The 21,316-nt window shown below is 31.8% G+C and overlaps 9 protein-coding genes across 9 annotated transcripts; 4 read left to right on the top strand and 5 right to left on the bottom strand.

Annotated features, from left to right (window-relative positions):
- Positions 1-664: 664 nt before the first annotated feature.
- On the top strand, positions 665-1,795 carry GO595_007114 (serine/threonine-protein kinase 26; the record flags this gene model as incomplete). Its single annotated transcript, XM_067920543.1, has 1 exon — positions 665-1,795. One exon carries the CDS (start codon positions 665-667, stop codon positions 1,793-1,795), a length of 1,131 nt encoding a protein of 376 aa, XP_067772633.1.
- A 717-nt stretch (positions 1,796-2,512) lies between these two features.
- GO595_007113 (putative dimethyladenosine transferase) lies at positions 2,513-3,400 on the bottom strand (the record flags this gene model as incomplete). The annotated part of the gene is made up of 1 exon (XM_067920542.1): positions 2,513-3,400. The coding sequence occupies one exon, from the start codon at positions 3,398-3,400 to the stop codon at positions 2,513-2,515; it is 888 nt and encodes a 295-aa protein (XP_067772632.1).
- Positions 3,401-4,945: 1,545 nt separating this feature from the next.
- GO595_007112 (TATA-box-binding protein) lies at positions 4,946-5,788 on the bottom strand (the record flags this gene model as incomplete). The annotated part of the gene is made up of 1 exon (XM_067920541.1): positions 4,946-5,788. One exon carries the CDS (start codon positions 5,786-5,788, stop codon positions 4,946-4,948), a length of 843 nt encoding a protein of 280 aa, XP_067772631.1.
- Positions 5,789-6,620: 832 nt separating this feature from the next.
- GO595_007111 (26S protease regulatory subunit 6A) lies at positions 6,621-7,337 on the bottom strand (the record flags this gene model as incomplete). The annotated part of the gene is made up of 1 exon (XM_067920540.1): positions 6,621-7,337. The coding sequence occupies one exon, from the start codon at positions 7,335-7,337 to the stop codon at positions 6,621-6,623; it is 717 nt and encodes a 238-aa protein (XP_067772630.1).
- Positions 7,338-8,088: 751 nt separating this feature from the next.
- Positions 8,089-9,024, bottom strand: GO595_007110 (uncharacterized protein; the record flags this gene model as incomplete). Its single annotated transcript, XM_067920538.1, has 1 exon — positions 8,089-9,024. The coding sequence occupies one exon, from the start codon at positions 9,022-9,024 to the stop codon at positions 8,089-8,091; it is 936 nt and encodes a 311-aa protein (XP_067772629.1).
- A 1,468-nt stretch (positions 9,025-10,492) lies between these two features.
- On the bottom strand, positions 10,493-11,686 carry GO595_007109 (protein pleiotropic regulatory locus 1; the record flags this gene model as incomplete). The annotated part of the gene is made up of 1 exon (XM_067920537.1): positions 10,493-11,686. One exon carries the CDS (start codon positions 11,684-11,686, stop codon positions 10,493-10,495), a length of 1,194 nt encoding a protein of 397 aa, XP_067772628.1.
- A 423-nt stretch (positions 11,687-12,109) lies between these two features.
- GO595_007108 (Zinc finger C2HC domain-containing protein 1C) lies at positions 12,110-12,844 on the top strand (the record flags this gene model as incomplete). The annotated part of the gene is made up of 1 exon (XM_067920536.1): positions 12,110-12,844. The coding sequence occupies one exon, from the start codon at positions 12,110-12,112 to the stop codon at positions 12,842-12,844; it is 735 nt and encodes a 244-aa protein (XP_067772627.1).
- A 1,314-nt stretch (positions 12,845-14,158) lies between these two features.
- On the top strand, positions 14,159-17,617 carry GO595_007107 (essential component of the nuclear pore which mediates nuclear import and export; the record flags this gene model as incomplete). The annotated part of the gene is made up of 1 exon (XM_067920535.1): positions 14,159-17,617. One exon carries the CDS (start codon positions 14,159-14,161, stop codon positions 17,615-17,617), a length of 3,459 nt encoding a protein of 1,152 aa, XP_067772626.1.
- Positions 17,618-17,810: 193 nt separating this feature from the next.
- Positions 17,811-21,029, top strand: GO595_007106 (E3 ubiquitin-protein ligase UPL4-like; the record flags this gene model as incomplete). The annotated part of the gene is made up of 2 exons (XM_067920534.1): positions 17,811-18,753; positions 20,083-21,029. 2 exons carry the CDS (start codon positions 17,811-17,813, stop codon positions 21,027-21,029), a joined length of 1,890 nt encoding a protein of 629 aa, XP_067772625.1.
- Between the last annotated feature and the right edge of the window lie 287 nt (positions 21,030-21,316).

Here is a 21,316-nt window from a genome sequence, read left to right as displayed (position 1 = left end):
TTTATCTGATATGAGTGTTTGATTTTTTGAAAAGCGTAGAAAATATGGTAATTTGTCAAATGTTAACGATGGTTGAATCCCTTGATTATAAGTAATTGTAATAATGGGGTTTATGTTATTTGGGCTATTAAAAGGCTGGTTTGTATATGGCTGATTGTAATTTATTGGATTAATATTTGGTGGATAAATAATAAGCTGGTCTGGTCCTTGGTTAAAATTTGTGGGGAACCCATTTATTTGATCAGAGGTGGAGTAACCTGCGTAGTTAGTCATTTTTTTGAAAGTATGCCACAACTTACACCCCTCATTCTGATTTTATTATCGGCGACGGTTTTATACGCAATTCCCAAACAAAACTTGTCAAAATATGATAGAAAAAACGAAAAACACTTTTTAATTGCATTTTGATCGGAGATTCTTCAAATATTGGATTTGAACTAAAAATGATCGTTTTGCATTTTAATTTTTGACTACAAAAGTTTTTGGTTAAAATCTTTATTCTTATCTTCTTTTTCATTATATCGACAGAATAATTTAACTACTTTGTTTATGTATTGGGTACTTCGTGTAAAATAATATTTATTTTATTAAATTAAAGAATTTTCCTTTTCGCTTTTTTGAAGAAAAGACTATCAACCGTTTATAGCCGCCAGGAATTCATACAATGTCTTCAGGAAGTGGGATTTCTGCAAGCGACTACATTCGTCAAGGCGTCATTGGACGCGGTAATTTTGGTGTTGTTTTTAAAGCAATTTGTAAGAAAACAAATGAAATTGTAGCAATCAAAGAAATTGATCTTGAAGAAAGTGATGACGATTTAATTGAAATACAAAGGGAAATCGACATGCTTCGTTCATGTGAATCAGAGTATGTCGTTCATTATTATGGTTGTACACTTGTTGGCACTAAATTATGGATTGTGATGGAAATGATGGGTGGTGGTTCTGTTCGTGAACTCATTCAAATCAAAGTCATGCCTGAACCTCAAATTGCCATTGTTCTTTCTCAAGTTCTACATGCTCTTGATTTTCTTCATCGCCGTAGAAAAATTCATAGAGACATTAAAGCAGCCAATATTCTTCTTAATAACAAAGGCGATGTCAAGCTAGCTGATTTTGGTGTAGCTTCATCACTTGAAGCACGTAACAAAGCATTTACATTTGTTGGTACACCATTTTGGATGGCACCAGAAGTTATAATGGAAAGTGGGCATGATGAAAAATGTGACATATGGTCACTTGGCATTACTGCCATTGAGATGGCCACAGGCCTTCCACCATATGCTGATATGCATCCACAACGTGTTCTTATGCTTATTCCACAGAATGCCCCACCCACACTTGAAGGTGATTTCTCGCCCCAGTTCAAAGACTTTGTCTCCAAATGCCTCACGAAAGACCCTAAACTTCGTCCAAGTGCCAGCACACTTTTGGGGCACCCCTTTATAAAAAGTGCCAAGCGTAAAGATCTTATCGTCGAGTACATTGAACAAGTGAAACCATATTCTTCACAAGTAAACAATGAAGAAGAAGAGTACGAAGAAGAAGAAGAGGAAGAAGATCAAAATGATTTCTGGGTATTTGATACAGTCCATGTGGAATCTAAGCCGAAAACGAATCAAAGTAATACAAATAAATATCTTGAAGCACTTGAGTCAGCTATATTAAGTACTTCAAGAGATCAAAGATTCGCACAAGTTAATGAGCCGCTGACTAAATTGGGCGGATTGTTTGTGTTGTGCGATTCACGTTGTCCTGGATTTGCGGAGGACTTCGTGAAGGCATTATTGGAATAATGGATGAAGGAAGTGTTTATGTGTGGATGTTCCTGCTCATTGTTCCTAATGAAAGAACACAAAATTATATTTGAAACAGAATTTAATATGTTGTCAATGAATTTATTTGATTTTGTTGAATTTATAAAGAAATATATTATAATAAAAATGAGTTAAGTTGAAGGTTATCAATGTATATTTACATAAAAGTTGTTTAATAGTTTCATTTTGATCTCGTGTGTATTGGTTCAAAAAGAGTTAATTTGAATTATTTTTTAATTTATTTCTTTTTATAGCAATAAGAGATATTTTTTGAGAAATTTCCTACTCCCCAGTTCAGTTTTTGGTAATAAATCATTTAACTTTAGAAGGAGCTTGGTATAATAGTATCTGGTTTACTTTAGTTTATGTATGCATCAGGTTCAAAGGCACAAAATTTCTCAATAAATGTTGGATCAATCACAAATCTTAGAATTTCAAAATATGATTTGGAAATTAAAATATTTTAATGGACAGCACTTACTTTAGCATCTAAAATTATTGCATGTTTCAAAGAAATAGCTAAATTGCACCAAGATACCTATGGCATTAACCAAATTTCTATCTCGTTCTTTTTTGTAGATTAAAAAAAAAATTGGGTATTTTTTTTAAAGTAATACTTTTAGTAAAGCTCTTTACAAAATATATAAACGAGAAAAAAAAATTGTTTCCATTAACTTGAAAAATTTGATAAAATATTTATTGAAAATGAAGTCCGCCTTCGTTAAACTTTTGTAATAATGACATGAAATCCTCAATATCTAACTGCATTGGGCGCGAGTCCATAATTAAAAGATCTTCTAGACACTTTTGAACAAACACATCAATCGGAACGTCAGTTGTCAAATTGTGCGCAATCAAAAACTGATTTCGATTCTCGTTAAGTAAGTTAAGTATCTTCTTCTTCTTGAAGGTCGCTTGGAGTGTTCTGTTTGGACGGTTAAAACAAATTTTAATTAATCCATCCCATTCATTAAAATCGATGTTTGGTTGATTCTGTCTTGGTTGGATAGTAATAACAGCACTGTCGACTTTTGGAGCAGGTACAAAGTTCTTTCTGTTGACTGACATTACTAATTTGACATTTGCAAATAACTGTGTATTTATCGCAAGACGTCCCCAACCACCAGATCCTGGACGTGCAACAATACGCTCTGCAAACTCTTTCTGAACCATAAGAACAGCCCTTCGGAATGTAGGCCGTGAAAGAAGTTTAAAAACAATTGCTGATGAAATATTATAAGGTATGTTTGATATACATAAATCAAATTGAGGAAGATCTACTGTTAAAACATCTGCATGAACAATTCTAAGTTGTGTTTGAAGTTGTCTTTGAAATCTTTTTTGTAATTCTACAACCATACGTGGATCCTTTTCAACAGCAATAACATTGCATCCACGAGAAAGCATTTCTTGTGTCATGTTACCATTACCTGGACCGATTTCAAGAATAACATCTCCTGGATGTGTTTCTCCGAAATCAACTATATTTTTTACGACAACTTTGCTTTTTAATAAATTTTGACCAAGACTGTGATCCATTTGGAAAAGTCCTGATTTCTTTGGTGCCCTTCTGACTTGCGCCATATGGAATTTTTACCAAATTTAACGACCAAAGCTAAAATCAGTTATGTGATGTGAAAATTCAAAATCGAACAAACATCGTTAAAATTGATAACAACACTGATCAAAAAATGCCAATTGAATCAGAATCCGAAAGTAACATGATTTAAAACACAAGCTTCAATTTTCTGGAGTAAAAAAAGTGAGACCAACATATATTGTGTCTGAGAAAAGTATTATTAATTTCATTGAAATTGTAATTGGTTGGTATAGAGTTGAGTGTGTATTTGCTTGATATGGCGAAGATCAAATTGTAATATTGAAAAATAATTTGTATTATATAGTGTATTTGGTTTTTCCTTAGGATTTGATAAGACCTTATTTTACTATACTTGCTAAAAAAGATTTTATGAACAAAGACAGGAGAAGAAATGCCAACATATAAACCAGAACAAATAGACTTACGTATTTTGCTTTGATTCGAGTATCCTTTTTATAAATGGATACTTAACGCACTTTTTCAATAAACTATTGACTTAAACCATGGCATATAGTATTTGGGAGAACATGCGAAAACGCAAAACAAATTCAAGTAAAAAAGAAAAAAATATATCCCCAAAACATAGAACTAGAATTATCATCTGAGCTTGAATAAATCATAATGAATCTAACAGAAGAAAATATAAATTTGTTAGCTAAACATACAACAAAAATATTTGATTTTAATTTACCATATTCATTTAATCTTGTTATAATGTATACATTAAATAATTTAATTTATTATGCATTTTTATCACAAAGAAATAAGTGTACTACGTATTATAAATTTTAAGAAATAATTCAAAAAAAAAAAAAGAAGAGGAAAAAAATTAATTCTAAATACAATATTAATGAAATATTTCAGAATCTATTATAATATTATAGATCTTATTTTATATATATAATATATATGAAATTTCAAAACCGTCAAAAATTGAATGCGATTTCACGTATCTCGAAAAATAGATTATCTTGAAAATAATGAATGATTTAAAAACACTTAATAACTAAAATTTATATCATAATTTAAAAAAATATTTGATTTAATGATAATAAATAAAGATATTTGAATTTAAAAATTATTAAAACCGTTTTGTTTCAATGAAATTATTTCTGTCATCTTATTTCAATGAAAACAGATTCCTCCCCAGTAACGAAAAAATTGAAAAAATTTTTATTAAAAACATTTGGTTCGCAGTGAGTCGTTATTAGATAGTTTCATAAATGGGCATCGGCTAGCCGATAAAAGTCGTCACAAAGTATAATTTACAATTGTTTATTAATGTATAGATTTGTATTATTTCAAAAATGTTTTTAACATTGATAGCAATTTCTTTTTATTTCGGAAACAATTGTTTTTAACAGCAATCTCTGTCCTACAGAACATAGTTGCAGATTCAAGCGCTGTTTTAAATATTTTAAATGATTTCCAAGAATTATTTTTAAAGCCAAAATTATCAAAATAAACATTATATATAACACAAAAAATGTCTTTGACATTAAAACCAATTCTTATCTATATTTTTATACTCAACTTCGCGGAGGCTTAACAAATGGATTACTTGGCTTCCTCCTTTTCTTTTTGTGGAACAAATCTTCTTCTTCATTTTTCTCTGGAACAGGTTCTGGTGGTTTAATCTCTGCTACAGGTGGAGGAAGAGGAGGAGCTGGTGCTGGTGGCGGTACAACTTGTGTTTTCTTGAACAACGTCAAAATTGGCTGAATCCAATTTGATGCTCTTTGGAGATCTTCATATGATTTTGCACCAGTCATTATTATTTTACCTGATTCGAAGATAAGAAGTGTTACCTTTGGATCAGGGATGCGATATATTATGCCTGGAAACGTTTCTGGATTATATCTGGCAAGTTGACGATGACCCGGATGATTTGCAATTTCTTGTAAACGAATACGAAAGTTACAAGCAATTGTGGCAACAAGATTCGTAACATTAAATTCCTCAATGCGACAATTGTAACCAACTTTTCGAAGAATTCGACAAAATTTTTTGGCTGCTTGGTATGCAACTTCTTTTTCTCTTGTTCCAACTATGTTAACTTTACCTACTTGAAACACCATAGCTGTAGCTTTAGGTGTTGTAATACGTAATATAACTGCTTGGAAACGTCGTGGATTAAATTCTGCATTTTTTATATGTTCTGATATTTTTAATAGATCAAAGCTATTACACATCTTAACAGAAGCAACTAAATTGACAATGTTTGGTTTCATTGAATCAATATGTTCAAGAAAATCGTCTGCATCTTCAGCCAAATTGTCATCAGCAAGTGCACTATATCCCTCTAATGTCTTAAGGTCTTGAAGATTTAAATCACCATCATCATTAACACCAATGAATTCATAAGATTCCATGGGTTAATAATAGTTAATCTTGGATGAAATGTTTAGTAAAAAAAATTCCCTGACCAAGAAACCGTTTAATACTCTTTGATCCAAACAGAAAAAAGCATGACTTCACACTTCCCACTTTTTGATAGAATTCATAGAATTTATTGTGTATGGTATATCAAAAAGTGAGTTTTACAACAAGTAGATTAAATACCTAAATTTCTGAATAGGAGTTTTTATCTATCACGGATAAAACTGTGGGGGAAAATTATAATAATATAATAATATAATAATATAATAATATAATAATATAATAATATAATAATATAATAATATAATAATATAATAATATAATAATATAATAATATAATAATATAATAATATAATAATATAATAATATAATAATATAATAATATAATAATATAATAATATAATAATATAATAATATAATAATATAATAATATAATAATATAATAATATAATAATATAATAATATAATAATATAATAATACAAATATAAGCTCAGCATTGAGTGCAGGTAACCCAAATAATATCTTTCTCGAAACGAAAATTATATTAATGATTCAATTCCCTATTCCACCATTACATATCAAACATTTCAAACATTTATAAATATATCTCTAAACTATGCGAAGTAATCCAACACAGCCTTTTTCTTTGCCTGCACCTGTGCTATTCCTTCTACGTAATCATTATGTACGATTTCGTCTGCGTTTCTTCTTAATGCCACCATTCCCGCCTCGACGCACACAGCCTTTAGCATTGCTCCATTAAAGTCTTCTGTCGATCTCGCCAACTCCCTAAAGTTAACGTCGTTGCCCGTCTTCATTTTGCGCTAATGGATTTCCAATATTTGCACCCGCGCGTCTTCATTCGGTAGCGGCAGCTCTATTTTCCTGTCCAATCTCCCGGACCTCATCAGTGCGGGGTCAAGTGTGTCGGGCCGTCCTTTCGGTGGTTGGATTCCAAGCTTCTTAATACGCTCTTTGGAGGGAGATATAAGAGGTAAAACTACTGCTTCTTTAAGTTCTTGGATTTGTTTTTCTAATCCACCAACTTGATCATACGTTTCAGTCGGCTTGGAATCAACTTCCATGGCTTTCACTCGTGAATCAAAATGTTGGGGAAGCTTCTCAAATATGAGATATGAATCTTTGGAAAGTCCAACCATATCAGATGGCTGAAGATCTGATGCATCAACTAATCCAGGAACAGGGAGAAAAACTGTCTCACGAGTAGTGGTTTTGACAACGGCGGACTTGGAGTCAAGTCCACGATAAACACTATCAGAAGATTCATCAGAATCAAGTGAAAGTACTTCAACAACATGAGCAACAAGAAATGGAAGTGTACGGTTAAGACGTATCTTTTCATTATTGGAACGAATATCTTCTTCCATATGAGTCTTTTGATTTTGGTATTGACGTACCATGTTACGATATGCATTGATTTTGTTTTCGAGTATCATGTTTTGTTGTTCAATTTCTTTCGCTGATTTTTGTTCCATTTTTTTTATTTGATCATCTATGATCCAGTTTGTGAAATCATCCATTTTGAAAAATTGACTATCTTTGTTTGTTTTCACATGAAATTTCTTTGTTTTAAATTTGACATCAGCAAAATTTTTGGAATGTTTTGAACAATGAATAAAATATATTTGAAGATTATTATTGAGTGCATATAAGATATTTTTATTTAAATTTTTTACATGGAATGAATATATAATCATGCATGATATCTTAAAAGTAAATTTATTTAAAATTAGAATTTAAAATAAAATTAATATTAATTTATCTATTCTATAATTATGCATTATTAATGATATATTTAAAAATTATTTATTTTTGAATTTGTTGAAAACTAAGAGAAAATGTTAGCGCTGTCTTTCTATAGAAAGAAGAGGTATACATCATGAATCATTTCATTATGAAAAAATTGCTAATAAAATGCTGTAAAAATATTTAGAATTTTAAAATTAATTTTTCATAGTTGTTTGAAAGTAGACATTTTTTCAAGGCGACTTTATATATAATATATATTGTATATACATTATTATTTAGTTTGAATATTTTTATCCAAACTATATTATGTATATAATCCATATTGTATATGCATACATAGACTAAAGTAAACAAATACCAAGTTCCATTTCACTGTTAAAGTTTAACAATGGTTGTAATCATTTTATTGATTTGTTCAGTTGGGTACGTATGAAACCCCTCAAAAATTTTGCTATTAAAAAATTAGAAACATTAATTTATACTGATTTATTATTGTAAAAATTTTATATAATATGAAAATCATTATCTTTTTGTGGTAGAAGTATTGCTACCAGTACCACCAAAACCAGAACCAAAACCAGTACTACCAGTACCAGAACCAGTACTACCAAAACCAGTACTACCAGTACCAAAACCACCAGAACCAAATCCAAATCCAAATCCAAAACCTGTGCCCTGCGTTTGAACAGGTTTAGTAGAATTTCCAAGCAAATCTGATTCTTCGTTCCGCTTTGTAACTTTTCGCTTCCTATCATTAAGAAACTGTTTATACTTTACTTGAATGTTTTGTTGGTAAGAACTTTCAAACTGATAATCACTGAAATCTAATTGAGAATGTGATACGTTTAATTTAGATTCAAGTTCTGATCTTACCGACGTAAGTTTTGCTTGTACTTGGGAAACACGTGCTGAGCATCTAACAATTGCTTCGTGTTCTTGTGATAAAAGATCGACCATGACCTGCGATGAATTTGTGGTTATCTTTTGTTGTGGCTGAAGATATCTTCCAGCAGAAGCTAACATGTTCTCTAGATCAATGGCCATCTTGTTGATTTTTGCAACATATCTCCTAATGAAAGGAGTTGGAGGATCTCCAATATGTGAAGAATTTGTAAGGTCTGATTTTGCTATGTTTAACTCACTTTGGAGTTCTTCTAATTCTGCTTTTCCGTGGTCAATGTTGTTTGCAACTGATGTTAATTTTGTAAGAAGTTCATTCACTGTTTCTTTTTTAATGCTTTCTACTAAACTTTCAATATTTTTTGATGAATATGTAGTTGACTTTGCAGCTGGTTCTTTATGTGCTTGAATTGTTTTGTATACATCAAGAAAATCTTTCTTTAAATCATTTGGTAATTCTGTTAGGAGCATATGTTCTGACATCTGGAATGGTGGTTTTTCTTCTTTTGGTTGCTGATTAAAAGATCCCCAATTAAATGTAAATCCACCAAAGGACATTTCAAAAAGTGTCAGGAATAGGGGCACCCCAATTTCCTGGGAAAAAATCGAAATTTTCAAAAATCAAAAATCGCTTTTGCTAAATTCTGCATAAAAAACACTTTAACACATCTCTTAAATAACGAAGAAAAAATTAAAAATTATTTAATAACACAAAAGGTTTCCTTAACGCAATATGCCTCCATGGAGAAGGTGAACGACCTGAACTCGATGTAACTACAACTGTGGTACCACAGTAATCCCACAGTGGAGAACAAAAAAGTCTTGTTAGCACAAATGGGTATGACAATGTTTTTGCTTTCCAAAGAAAGCCAAGCTCCGAGAGTTATAGCGCGAAGCCAAAACATATGATGTAGTTTCAGAAATGCGAGCGATTGTAGATGAAATGGTTGAAATTGCGAGATTCGATTGGAGCAACAATTCCTAAGATTGATTTATCCACGATCAGATAATAATCTGAATAACTCGTGGTTAGTCTTATGCGGCTCATCAACTGATAATGCATACATAGCATATGCGCCTGTTACAAATTCAGCATTTAAAATGGGCTTTAGCTATGGACAACCATCCAGTTGTCCAAGTTCATGATGCATTAGCTTATCGTAATTGGAAGTACAACATTTACATACTCAGTCGCATCCACTAGTTCTAGTACAGTAAGTAACGTAATGGAAACGTATTCTATTGATTCGGATGCTGCCGAAATTTAAGTAAATGAAAATAATAACCATAAAAATGTATAAGTTTTTGTTTAAATGTTAATTCGTTATGCACAACATTTTATGTATTATTTCATTCAGTGTGATGTTTTTAATTTAATTCACATAAAAAATATATTGGAATTCCAAGCAAAGATGAATAAATTGATCAAGAATTCACTCAACTTTTTGGTAATGATGTTGATGATCAATGATAAGAAAATACTATTCAGATGAAAATATATATGAATCCTTTTATCGAAAAACATTTAATTATTAATTCCACAATGATTCATATATTTTTTCTATTTAATTGATTCTGAGTAGTTTCATTCTGTATTATTTTCTTTTATCTCATACTGTGCGATATTAATATTTAATTTTTTGTTTATATTGTTTCTGATTTGATTTTATATACAGTAATATTAAAATTTGATGTATACCTTATAATATTTTAATTTGATTCATCATATTTTCTGTTTATTGATTTTAAAAAGATGTATATACTAAGTTTAATCATTTTCTGTTTTAACTTTTGAGTTTGATATATATATATATATATATATATAATTAAATTTTTTTTTCTTTCCAGCAAATTCAAAAGATCACAGCAACAAAGTAAGTTTATCCGATTTTAATTTGATAATCTTATATAATTCATTCTGTGTATTTTTTTTTCTTTTGATTCACTTTCGAAACATTTTATAACAAAATCGGCTCTTACAAACTTTAATAAATTTTACATTAATTACATTTTACTTTCACGTTACTCAGTAAGGGTTACCATTTTCATCGAATTCCCTCCACAACTTAATTGTTTTATCTGCCTCGCATGTAATTAATCTTGTACCAGTCATATCGAACGCGCAGTCGAAAATACCATTTTCGCAATCGAGTGATCCCGGATGTGGAATCGAAGTGACTTCTTGGAAACATTGTCCGCTTCCCCAATCCCAAAACTTTATAGTACCGTCATCGCCAGCGCTTACGAACACGTCATCTTGGTTAATTGCGAGCGCGTTTTTGATGCTTTTATGGTACTTGAACTCTTTAAATAGTTTCGATTCTTCGCCATTCCAATGGAAGATGGCGTCCTGACTTGCGGATGCAAAACTCCACTCTTTAGGATGTAACGCAAGTGCACGAACGGTCTTTTTATGGCGCGTGAGTGTGTAAAGACATTTACTGCCGTTGCGAAGGTCCCACGCGCGAATGGTTGCATCGGCGGAACTCGTAAGAACATTGGGTTGAAAGTCTTGCATCTTGACGTCAAAGACAGTAAGGTCATGGCCCTCGAGAACAAAAACTGAGTCCCGCGTTCGAATGTCCCAGATGCGACATGTCGCATCACGCGAACCAGTGGCAAAGATATCAATGGTTGGATGGAGGGAAAGACAGTAAACGCCAGAAAGATGCCCATGGAAGTCACGGACAATGGAATTTTGATTAAGATCCCAGCAATAAACACATTTGGCGTCGCAACAACTAAAAAGATATGGAGAGCGGTTGGAGATTTCAAGGTCTTGAATGGCACCAATATGGCCTGTAAGTGTCATACGAAGTTCTGCTTTGGCAAGATCCCAGATTTTAAGCATACGATCAATGGAACCTGTAATAAAGAATTCATTGGAAGGATCAACAGTAACAGCTTTGACCCAGGCATTATGACCAGTAAGTGTTGTATAATTATACCATTGACGATGAGGTTTAGCAGCTGGTAGAAAGGTTTCACCATGCTCTTTACCACGCTCAGGACGAAGATCAATAACTTGAGTAGGTTGAATAGTTTCAACTTTTTGTGGTTTTGAAACAGACGGAAGGAAATTTGAAACACGATTAGAATGAAAAGAATCTTTACCAAGACGAATTTCACGTGTATCTGTCTTTGGAAGTTGAAATTCAGATGCTTCAAATAATAAATTTGTCTTGGCTTTATTTTTTAATATAAGTTGTTCCCAATCCATTGTGGTCAAATTGTCACTTTTTTGGTGATATTTTTTAACAAGAAAATAAAATTATATTATTTCATTATTCGAACTAAGAGTCATAACCCAGCAATAATTCAGTTGCACGAAGACATTTTGCTGAATGTATTAATTTGATCATCAAATTATCAAATCACATTTTTTATGTTCAAATAAAATATATGCAGTTTTTAACATACACAGTGGAACCTACTTATAATCAGATAAGAAAAAGGAAACATTATGATCACATTTATTGTTACCTCCAAAAAAATATTTGAAGGCATATTGATCAAAATTAACAGAATTATCTATCGTTTAATAATAACGAACTAACAATGAAAAAGTGAATTTCATACTCATTATTTTGATTGAAAACATATTTATGTCATTAAAATTCTATGAATTTTTTTTTGACATAAAATGATGGATAAAAACTTCATGTCATGGGATGCACATGATGTTTCAAACAATCTATCATCAAACGGGTATGATTATGCATCCGACATATTTCTTGATAATGATATAACAGGAGATCTTTTACCGATGATAAAAGAAGAACATTTGAAAGACATGGGTATTTTATCAATTGGAAAACGTCTACTTCTACTACAGTATATACAAAATTTAACAAATCAATCAACACAGAAACCAAAATTCTCCCAAATTGAACAATCTCCAGCAAGAAGTCGCCCCACTCCATTAGAGCAAACTACACCAAGAAATCGCTCAAGCCAAGAGCAATCCACCACAAAAGCTCGTTCCGCTCAGCTAGAACAATCAACACCTCGAAGTCGTTCAAGTCAACAAGAACAATCATTTGATAGAACAAAATCAGTTTCATCACGATCATCAACAAAACGTGTGCAAACAGCTTCAAGCCAAAAATCTACAGATGATGTACCAAAATGGCAAAAAGATCATGACAAAATGGTTGAAAGCATTAGAGCTGCTCGTAAGTACGCAGCATACCAAAAAGCAGTTGAAGAAGGAAGAAATGTTGGGCCACCACCAGAATTACCACCAATCGAAGAACCACCAGGATTGGTTGCATGTCCACATTGTGGTCGTAAAATGAGTGAAGATGCTCTTAAGCATCATGTAACAGGTTGCGAGAGAATGAATAGTCGAAAAAACGCAACAAGAAGAGGTCGTTAATATATCCGTAAAAAATATTATTTATTATTCATTGTTAATTAACATCATTAATCCATCATTGATTCAGCTTCAAACAATATTTGATCAATTTCTGGTGTATTTAATGATTCTTTTCTTCTTTCTTTAATTATAATTTCTTTATTGTTTTGATTTGGAGAAAACCGTTTCTGTATAGCGGTTTTGACAATGTTACGATACGTATCGTCCACGTCACTTTTCGTTTGGGAATGTGTCACTTTTGAATGCGAAATCTTTGGATGGAAACTACATTCCTCCATTTCTTGCATTTCTATGAACTGCTTATGTAATTGACTTGCCTCATATCGATTTTTCATAAGCTGAACAGATTGTTTAAATAGCTCACATGATCGATCTCTATTATTATCGTATTTTTTCTGTTTATTTTTTTTCTTTGGTGTTTCATCGATTTGATTTTCTTTTCTTTTTTTCATTAATTCGACAGATTCATCTGCAAGTCTATTTATCACAGAATAATCAGCATATTTCTTTGGTTTAAGTTCATCTTCGTCATTATCATCTGAAATTTGTTTCTTTGGAGTTGATAATCTTCGAAATGTTTTCGTAAGTTCTTCTTCGGAATATCTATGTGATTTCTTCCTTTCGATTATCGGTGGCTGATATACTTCTGTTGAATATAAACTATGCTTTTTAGTGGAATGGGAAATAATCTTCTCTGAAACTTTGTTTATGTATTTTTTTTGTTTTTGTGGTTGCGCTGAATGAGCTTGCTTTGTCTCCCTTTGTGGAATTGATTTGGTTGGAGTTTGATACTGTGATACAATAACTGGCTTAAATGTACATTCTTTCTTGAATTTTTCCTCTTGTTCTTCTTTAGACTTCTGAATGAAATCATTTCGTTTACTTTGTGTTTCTTGAATTCTTTGTGAAAGTGGCTTGTAGTTTAAAATTTTAATTTTGTTCTGAGGTGGCTTATTTATTAGATTGTTTAAGCCATCACTTTCTGTAGAACTATTATTAGATAATGAATTATCGTCAGCATTAATATGTTTACTTGCTTTTTTACTAATTTTATTTTTTGGTGGTTGACGTTTCTCTTTTGTTGGATTTTTATTTGATACAGTTTCTAATTGATCTAGATTATTATCTAATTCTTGTGATATGTTCTGAATCTCTTTGTCCAAATTTGTAATATCTTTAGATACTTTGTCGATCCTTGGGGAATTTATTTGCTTGGATTCCATCGTAGGATCTTTTGTTGGGAATTTTATTTAACGTTCTCAAAATTTTAAACGGTTTCTTTTAAGATTTAACTGATTTTTGTGGTCGAGTGCAATGAGAAAAATTCCTCTTCTTACAAATAAAGAAAAAATTGATTGGGGGTTTAAACAGCTTCCTTTAAAGTCAGGTACAGATGATTTGGAAGGAATTAATGAACCAGAAATTCTACCACACGATTTTAAAAAGAATTTCACAAATAAAAATAAATCCGAAGTTAAAGATACAGAAATCAATTCGGTGCCAACAACAAAAGAAAAAACAGAAACATCAGGTTTCAAATTCATTAATCAGACAATTTCTTCAAGTGAAAAGAAAGAAACATCATCAGCACCAGTATCAGAATTTAAATTTGGAGGCCAAACAATTTTTTCAAGTGAAAAGAAAGAAACATCAGCAGCACCAGTTTCAGAATTTAAATTTGGAGGCCAAACAATTTCTTCAGCAACAGAAAAGAAAGAAGCATCAGCAGCACCAGTTTCAGAATTTAAATTTGGTAGTCAAACAATTTCTTCAGCAACAGAAAAGAAAGAAACATCAGCAGCACCAGTATCAGAATTTAAATTCGGAGGCCAAACAATATCTTCAAGTGAAAAGAAAGAAGCATCAGCAACATCAGCAGCACCAGTATCAGAATTTAAATTCGGAGGCCAAACAATATCTTCAAGTGAAAAGAAAGAAGCATCAGCAACATCAGCAGCACCAGTATCAGAATTTAAATTTGGTAGTCAAACAATTTCTTCAGCAACAGAAAAGAAAGAAACATCAGCAGCACCAGTATCAGAATTTAAATTCGGAGGCCAAACAATATCTTCAAGTGAAAAGAAAGAAGCATCAGCAACATCAGCAGCACCAGTATCAGAATTTAAATTTGGTAGTCAAACAACTTCTTCAGCTACTGAAAAGAAAGAAGCATCAGCAGCACCAGGTCTTGTATTTCTAAATAAAACAACAGAAGTTAAAGCAGAAACAAGCGAAAAGAAAGATGCATCGTTTTCAGGATTTACATTTGGAAACACACCAATAGAAACAAATGAAAAGAAAGACACAACATTTTCAGGGTTTACATTTTTAAATCAAACAGCAGAAACAAAACCTGTAACAAATGAGAAGAAAGACGCAACATCCACTGGATTTACATTTGGAAACAAACCAATAGAAACAAATGAAAAGAAAGACACAACAACTTCAAGTTTCACATTTGGAAACAAACCAATAGAAACAAATGAGAAGAAGGATGCAACATCCACTGGATTTACATTTGGAAACAAGCCAATAGAAACAAATGAGAAGAAGGATGCGACATTTTCAGGATTTACATTTGGAAACAAGCCAATAGAAACAAATGAAAAGAAGGATACAACATCCACTGGATTTACATTTGGAAACAAGCCAATAGAAACAAATGAGAAGAAGGATACAACATCCACTGGATTTACATTTGGAAACAAGCCAATAGAAACAAATGAAAAGAAAGACACAACAACTTCAAGTTTCACATTTGGGAACAAACCAATAGAAACAAATGAAAAGAAGGATACAACATCCACTGGATTTACATTTGGAAACAAGCCAATAGAAACAAATGAGAAGAAGGATACAACATCCACTGGATTTACATTTGGAAACAAGCCAATAGAAACAAATGAAAAGAAAGACACAACAACTTCAAGTTTCACATTTGGGAACAAACCAATAGAAACAAATGAAAAGAAAGACACAACAACTTCAAGTTTCACATTTGGAAACAAGCCAATAGAAACAAATGAAAAGAAAGACACAACAACTTCAAGTTTCACATTTGGGAACAAACCAATAGAAACAAATGAAAAGAAGGATACAACATCCACTGGATTTACATTTGGAAACAAGCCAATAGAAACAAATGAAAAGAAGGATACAACATCCACTGGATTTACATTTGGAAACAAGCCAATAGAAACAAATGAAAAGAAGGATACAACAACTTCAAGTTTCACATTTGGAAACAAGCCAATAGAAACAAATGAAAAGAAAGACACAACAACTTCAAGCTTCACATTTGGAAACAAACCAATAGAAACAAATGAAAAGAAAGACACAACAACTTCAAGTTTCACATTTGGGAACAAACCAATAGAAACAAATGAAAAGAAGGATACAACATCCACTGGATTTACATTTGGAAACAAGCCAATAGAAACAAATGAAAAGAAGGATGCGACATTTTCAGGATTTACATTTGGAAACAAGCCAATAGAAACAAATGAAAAGAAGGATACAACATCCACTGGATTTACATTTGGAAACAAGCCAATAGAAACAAATGAAAAGAAAGACACAACAACTTCAAGTTTCACATTTGGAAACAAGCCAATAGAAACAAATGAAAAGAAAGACACAACAACTTCAAGTTTCACATTTGGAAACAAGCCAATAGAAACAAATGAAAAGAAAGACACAACAACTTCAAGCTTCACATTTGGAAACAAACCAATAGAAACAAATGAAAAGAAAGACACAACAACTTCAAGTTTCACATTTGGGAACAAACCAATAGAAACAAATGAAAAGAAGGATACAACATCCACTGGATTTACATTTGGAAACAAGCCAATAGAAACAAATGAAAAGAAGGATACAACATCCACTGGATTTACATTTGGAAACAAGCCAATAGAAACAAATGAAAAGAAGGATGCGACATTTTCAGGATTTACATTTGGAAACAAGCCAATAGAAACAAATGAAAAGAAGGATGCGACATTTTCAGGATTTACATTTGGAAACAAGCCAATAGAAACAAATGAAAAGAAGGATACAACATCCACTGGATTTACATTTGGAAACAAGCCAATAGAAACAAATGAGAAGAAGGATACAACATCCACTGGATTTACATTTGGAAACAAGCCAATAGAAACAAATGAAAAGAAAGACACAACAACTTCAAGTTTCACATTTGGGAACAAACCAATAGAAACAAATGAAAAGAAGGATACAACATCCACTGGATTTACATTTGGAAACAAGCCAATAGAAACAAATGAAAAGAAGGATACAACATCCACTGGATTTACATTTGGAAACAAGCCAATAGAAACAAATGAAAAGAAGGATACAACATCCACTGGATTTACATTTGGAAACAAGCCAATAGAAACAAATGAAAAGAAGGATACAACATCCACTGGATTTACATTTGGGAACAAACCAATAGAAACAAATGAAAAGAAGGATACAACATCCACTGGATTTACATTTGGAAACAAGCCAATAGAAACAAATGAAAAGAAGGATACAACATCCACTGGATTTACATTTGGAAACAAGCCAATAGAAACAAATGAAAAGAAGGATACAACATCCACTGGATTTACATTTGGAAACAAGCCAATAGAAACAAATGAAAAGAAGGATACAACAACTTCAAGTTTCACATTTGGGAACAAACCAATAGAAACAAATGAGAAGAAGGATGCAACATCTTCAAGTTTTACATTTGGAAACAAACCAATCTATTTGAATGGTAAATGAATAACAGAACAATTTTTGCAGATAATTTTTCGAATTCATAAAAAAAATTACAACTTTTTTGTTAAAATGTTTTTTTACAACAATGTGTCATGCTCATTCATTCTGTTTTCTTTCAGAGGTGTTTGACCATTTTGAACTATAAAAATTTTAAGTAAACCTATGAAAAAGTGTGAAATTCTCTCCAAACTTGTGTATGGATTTTGGTGATTTCAGAAACTATTCTATTGAAGCATACAATAACATTATCCAACAAATAAGAGGAAATGAGAGCAGTCAAATAGAAGGTTTAACAACTCTTTCAACAACTTTAACTTATGGTGATAGAGAACTTCTTTCATCATTTCCAATTGAAATCATCTGTGCCGAAATTGTTCGTATCCTTTCTACCACAGATAATGAGGTTATTGGGAATTTAGCTTCTTCTTGTATATATGCTGTTTTGGAAGCACATCATCGTTCTACAGCAAATCTTATGCAAGCCAATGTTCTCCAAGTTCTTAAAGATAAGCTTACCGATATCCAATGGCATGAAACTGCCGAAAATTGCATTTTAGCGCTTGATATTATTTCCAAATTTCGAGCGCCCGAAGTAGGTATGCAAATTGGAATTGGCCCATTACTTGACAACATCGGTGCTTTTTCATTGCCCACACAACGTAAAGCCATTGAAGCGTCATTACGAATTACAAATACTTTTGTTTCTGATGAATTTTCCAAGTATATTGAGCCATTAATCACGATATCTGAAACGACCAACAACACCGCCATGAAGGATAGTGCCATTAAGGTAATTAACAACATTGGCTCTCATGTCTCTCCAGGATCGATTGATGAAAAAGTCATTAGCAGTTTATGTAAAAGCACCAAATTCTTAACCACGTTAATTAATTTATCCACAAAAGAACAATTTTCTGAAAAAATCATATCATCCAATGTTGACTTCGAATCATTATTTAACGAATCGAAAACATTCGAAGCACAAGAACGAGTCTTAAAGTTTGCACTCAACATGTTACCATTAATAACCAATGTTTCATCATATGATTTTCCAAGACATAAACGACCAAAGAACTCAACCACATTTGCGAATACTATTCAGCCAATATTAATCAAAGTTTTATTAGAAAACCCATTGTGTCCTCGGTATTTGTTAATGTGCATTGCTTCGACTTTAAAGGTAAAAAAATTCGAATTAACAGACGAAATAATTTCCGCGTTAAAAGGGTTCTGTGAACGTGAAAGTCATTTTGTTTTAATGATATTATTACATTATGATAAAGATCCATTAGTTTATGAGTCATTAATTTTGGATGACTTAAGGAATACAGAATGCAATTCAAGAGATAAATCTTGGTACACAAAAAATTTTAACAAATTAAAAAATACTGAAAAGTCATACTCAAGTAAATCAACAAATGATTTCGCAAATATGGGTACAGATGAAATTATAGAAGCTATAAAAAAAGGAGAAATTTCAAAATTCAAACTTTACAATAACTGCACTGAAATTTTCAATGAAAACTTCGATTTTGAACACTTGAACGATGAACAGATTCAAATTTTGGCTCAATTTCTTAACGATTTCTTATCGTTCGTGCCGATACCTTCAAAAAGAAATGCAGACATTGATAACTTTGTTGACAAGTTTACGCGCAACACATTTGTTACATTTAAAATCCCAAATGGTGATACAATCCAAAGATCAGTAAAGTTGTGTCAATCAATTTCTACCATTGAAGGGTTATATAATTTAAAAGTTAATGATGAAGGAGTTGAAAATTTACTTAATGCAATTCAAAATAATATACAAATGCAACATTTTATAACAATGGAAGATTACCGAAACCTAACAGTAACACAATTATCAATATTGGATCGAGCATTTAATGAGAATTATCAAAAAATTTACGTAAAAGAACAAAACGGTTTATTTTACACAGTGAATTCACCTTTGCTCAGAATTGGAACATTCAAAGAAATTGAGAACGAGGTTGGATTCACCCAATATTTGATAGTACTAAAAGAAGAAGATGAAAATTTTAGACCACCACAAACAATGATTCAACAAAGTGTTTTGTATCCATCACAATTACAAAACATATTAAACCTATTACAAAAACTTTCTCAAAAAATTCGACTTCCAGAAAATATCCACTTTTCGCGTAAAGTTCATGATTTGTTATTTAATCCTTTTGAAATATTTCTGAACAAATCGTTAGGTTTGGATATAATCTATTCAAATCCATATTTATTCCCATTCAAAATCCGACTTTTTGCATTCAAATTATTGACTTTAGAACCGAAAAATGCATTCAAAAAGTTACTTAAAGAATTCAATATCGATCATAAACTATTTAATTTACCTTCAACAGAACAATTAAAGATACATGTAAGTCGAGACTCATTATTTACAGACGGGTGTAGGCTCTTCGAAAGATTTAGTCAAAATTTATCTAAACTTGAAGTAATTTTTAATGATGAGCCAGGAATTGGGTTAGGTCCTACACGTGAATTTTTCACTTTGTTTTCACATGAGCTTTGTAAGACAGAACGAAGGTTATTCAGAAGTGACACGAATGAGCCGGGAATGGCATCGTGCAAGAGCGGAATGTTCTTTTCACCGCTCATGCCGATAAAAGCCGCTAAAATCTTTGGCACTTTTTTGGCAAAATCAATTCAAACAGAGTACTTAATTGACATCAACATTAATCCTTGCTTGTTTAAATTTATTAGAGGCGAGAATGTAAATGTAGAAGATGTTGACCCTATGCTGGCTCAGTCTTTATCTCGTCCTGAGGGTTTAGTCGGTTTAACATTTATTTATCCAGGATTAGAATTTCCATTAATAGAAGGAGGTGAAGACATAATTGTCGAAGAAAGTAACCTTAACGAGTTTGTTTCACTGATTAGGGATTATACTTGCGGTGACAAATTAAATGATCTTCGAGATGCATTTTTAGAAGGATTTTCGGAAATATTCCCATTCGAATATTTGAAGATCTTTGATGAAAATGAAATATGTAAAATATTAAGAGGCGATAATTCCAAATTCACATATGAAGATTTAGAACAGAATGTTGATGTTCTTCATGGATATCAAAAGAACTCACCACAGATTAGAATGTTGTTCGAAATAATGGTTGAAATGACAGAAGAAGAACAACGTTTGCTTATTCAATTTATTACGGGATATTCACAATTACCAATTGGAGGGCTTGCAGCACTTGAACCGAAGTTAACCATTGCGAAGAGGTCATTTGATGATGAAAAAATCGATCCAAATGCGCAATTACCATCTGTGATGACATGTACAAATTACTTTAAAGTCCCGTCATATACAACCAAGGAAATAATGAAGGAAAAGATTATGCTGGCAATACACGAGGGGTTAAACTCCTTCCAATTATCATAATAAACGTTAATAGATATACAAATGTAAAACTTTATCACAGGCGGTTATGTGAAGTGTTGTGATTCAAAAAATTGAATGAATATATCGTTTTGGATTCAATTGAATGTCAAATTTCAATTTGTTGGTGTGCAAAATTTGTTTCAATTGCTGCTTTTGTTCTATGAAATGGAAGTAGAAAATATGATTTTTGAAATAAAGAATTCATTTTTTCCTGATATATATCAAATTATTAATTACCAATCATTTTTTGATAATCATATTGATTTGCACAATTCATTTTGACACAG

Source organism: Histomonas meleagridis (assembly GCF_020186115.1).
Source record: "Histomonas meleagridis strain 2922-C6/04-10x chromosome Unknown contig_51, whole genome shotgun sequence".
Classification (NCBI taxonomy): Eukaryota; Parabasalia; order Tritrichomonadida; family Dientamoebidae; genus Histomonas; species Histomonas meleagridis.
The sequence above is the reverse complement of the archived record's forward strand: the minus strand, read 5'-3'. Positions and strand labels throughout refer to the sequence as shown.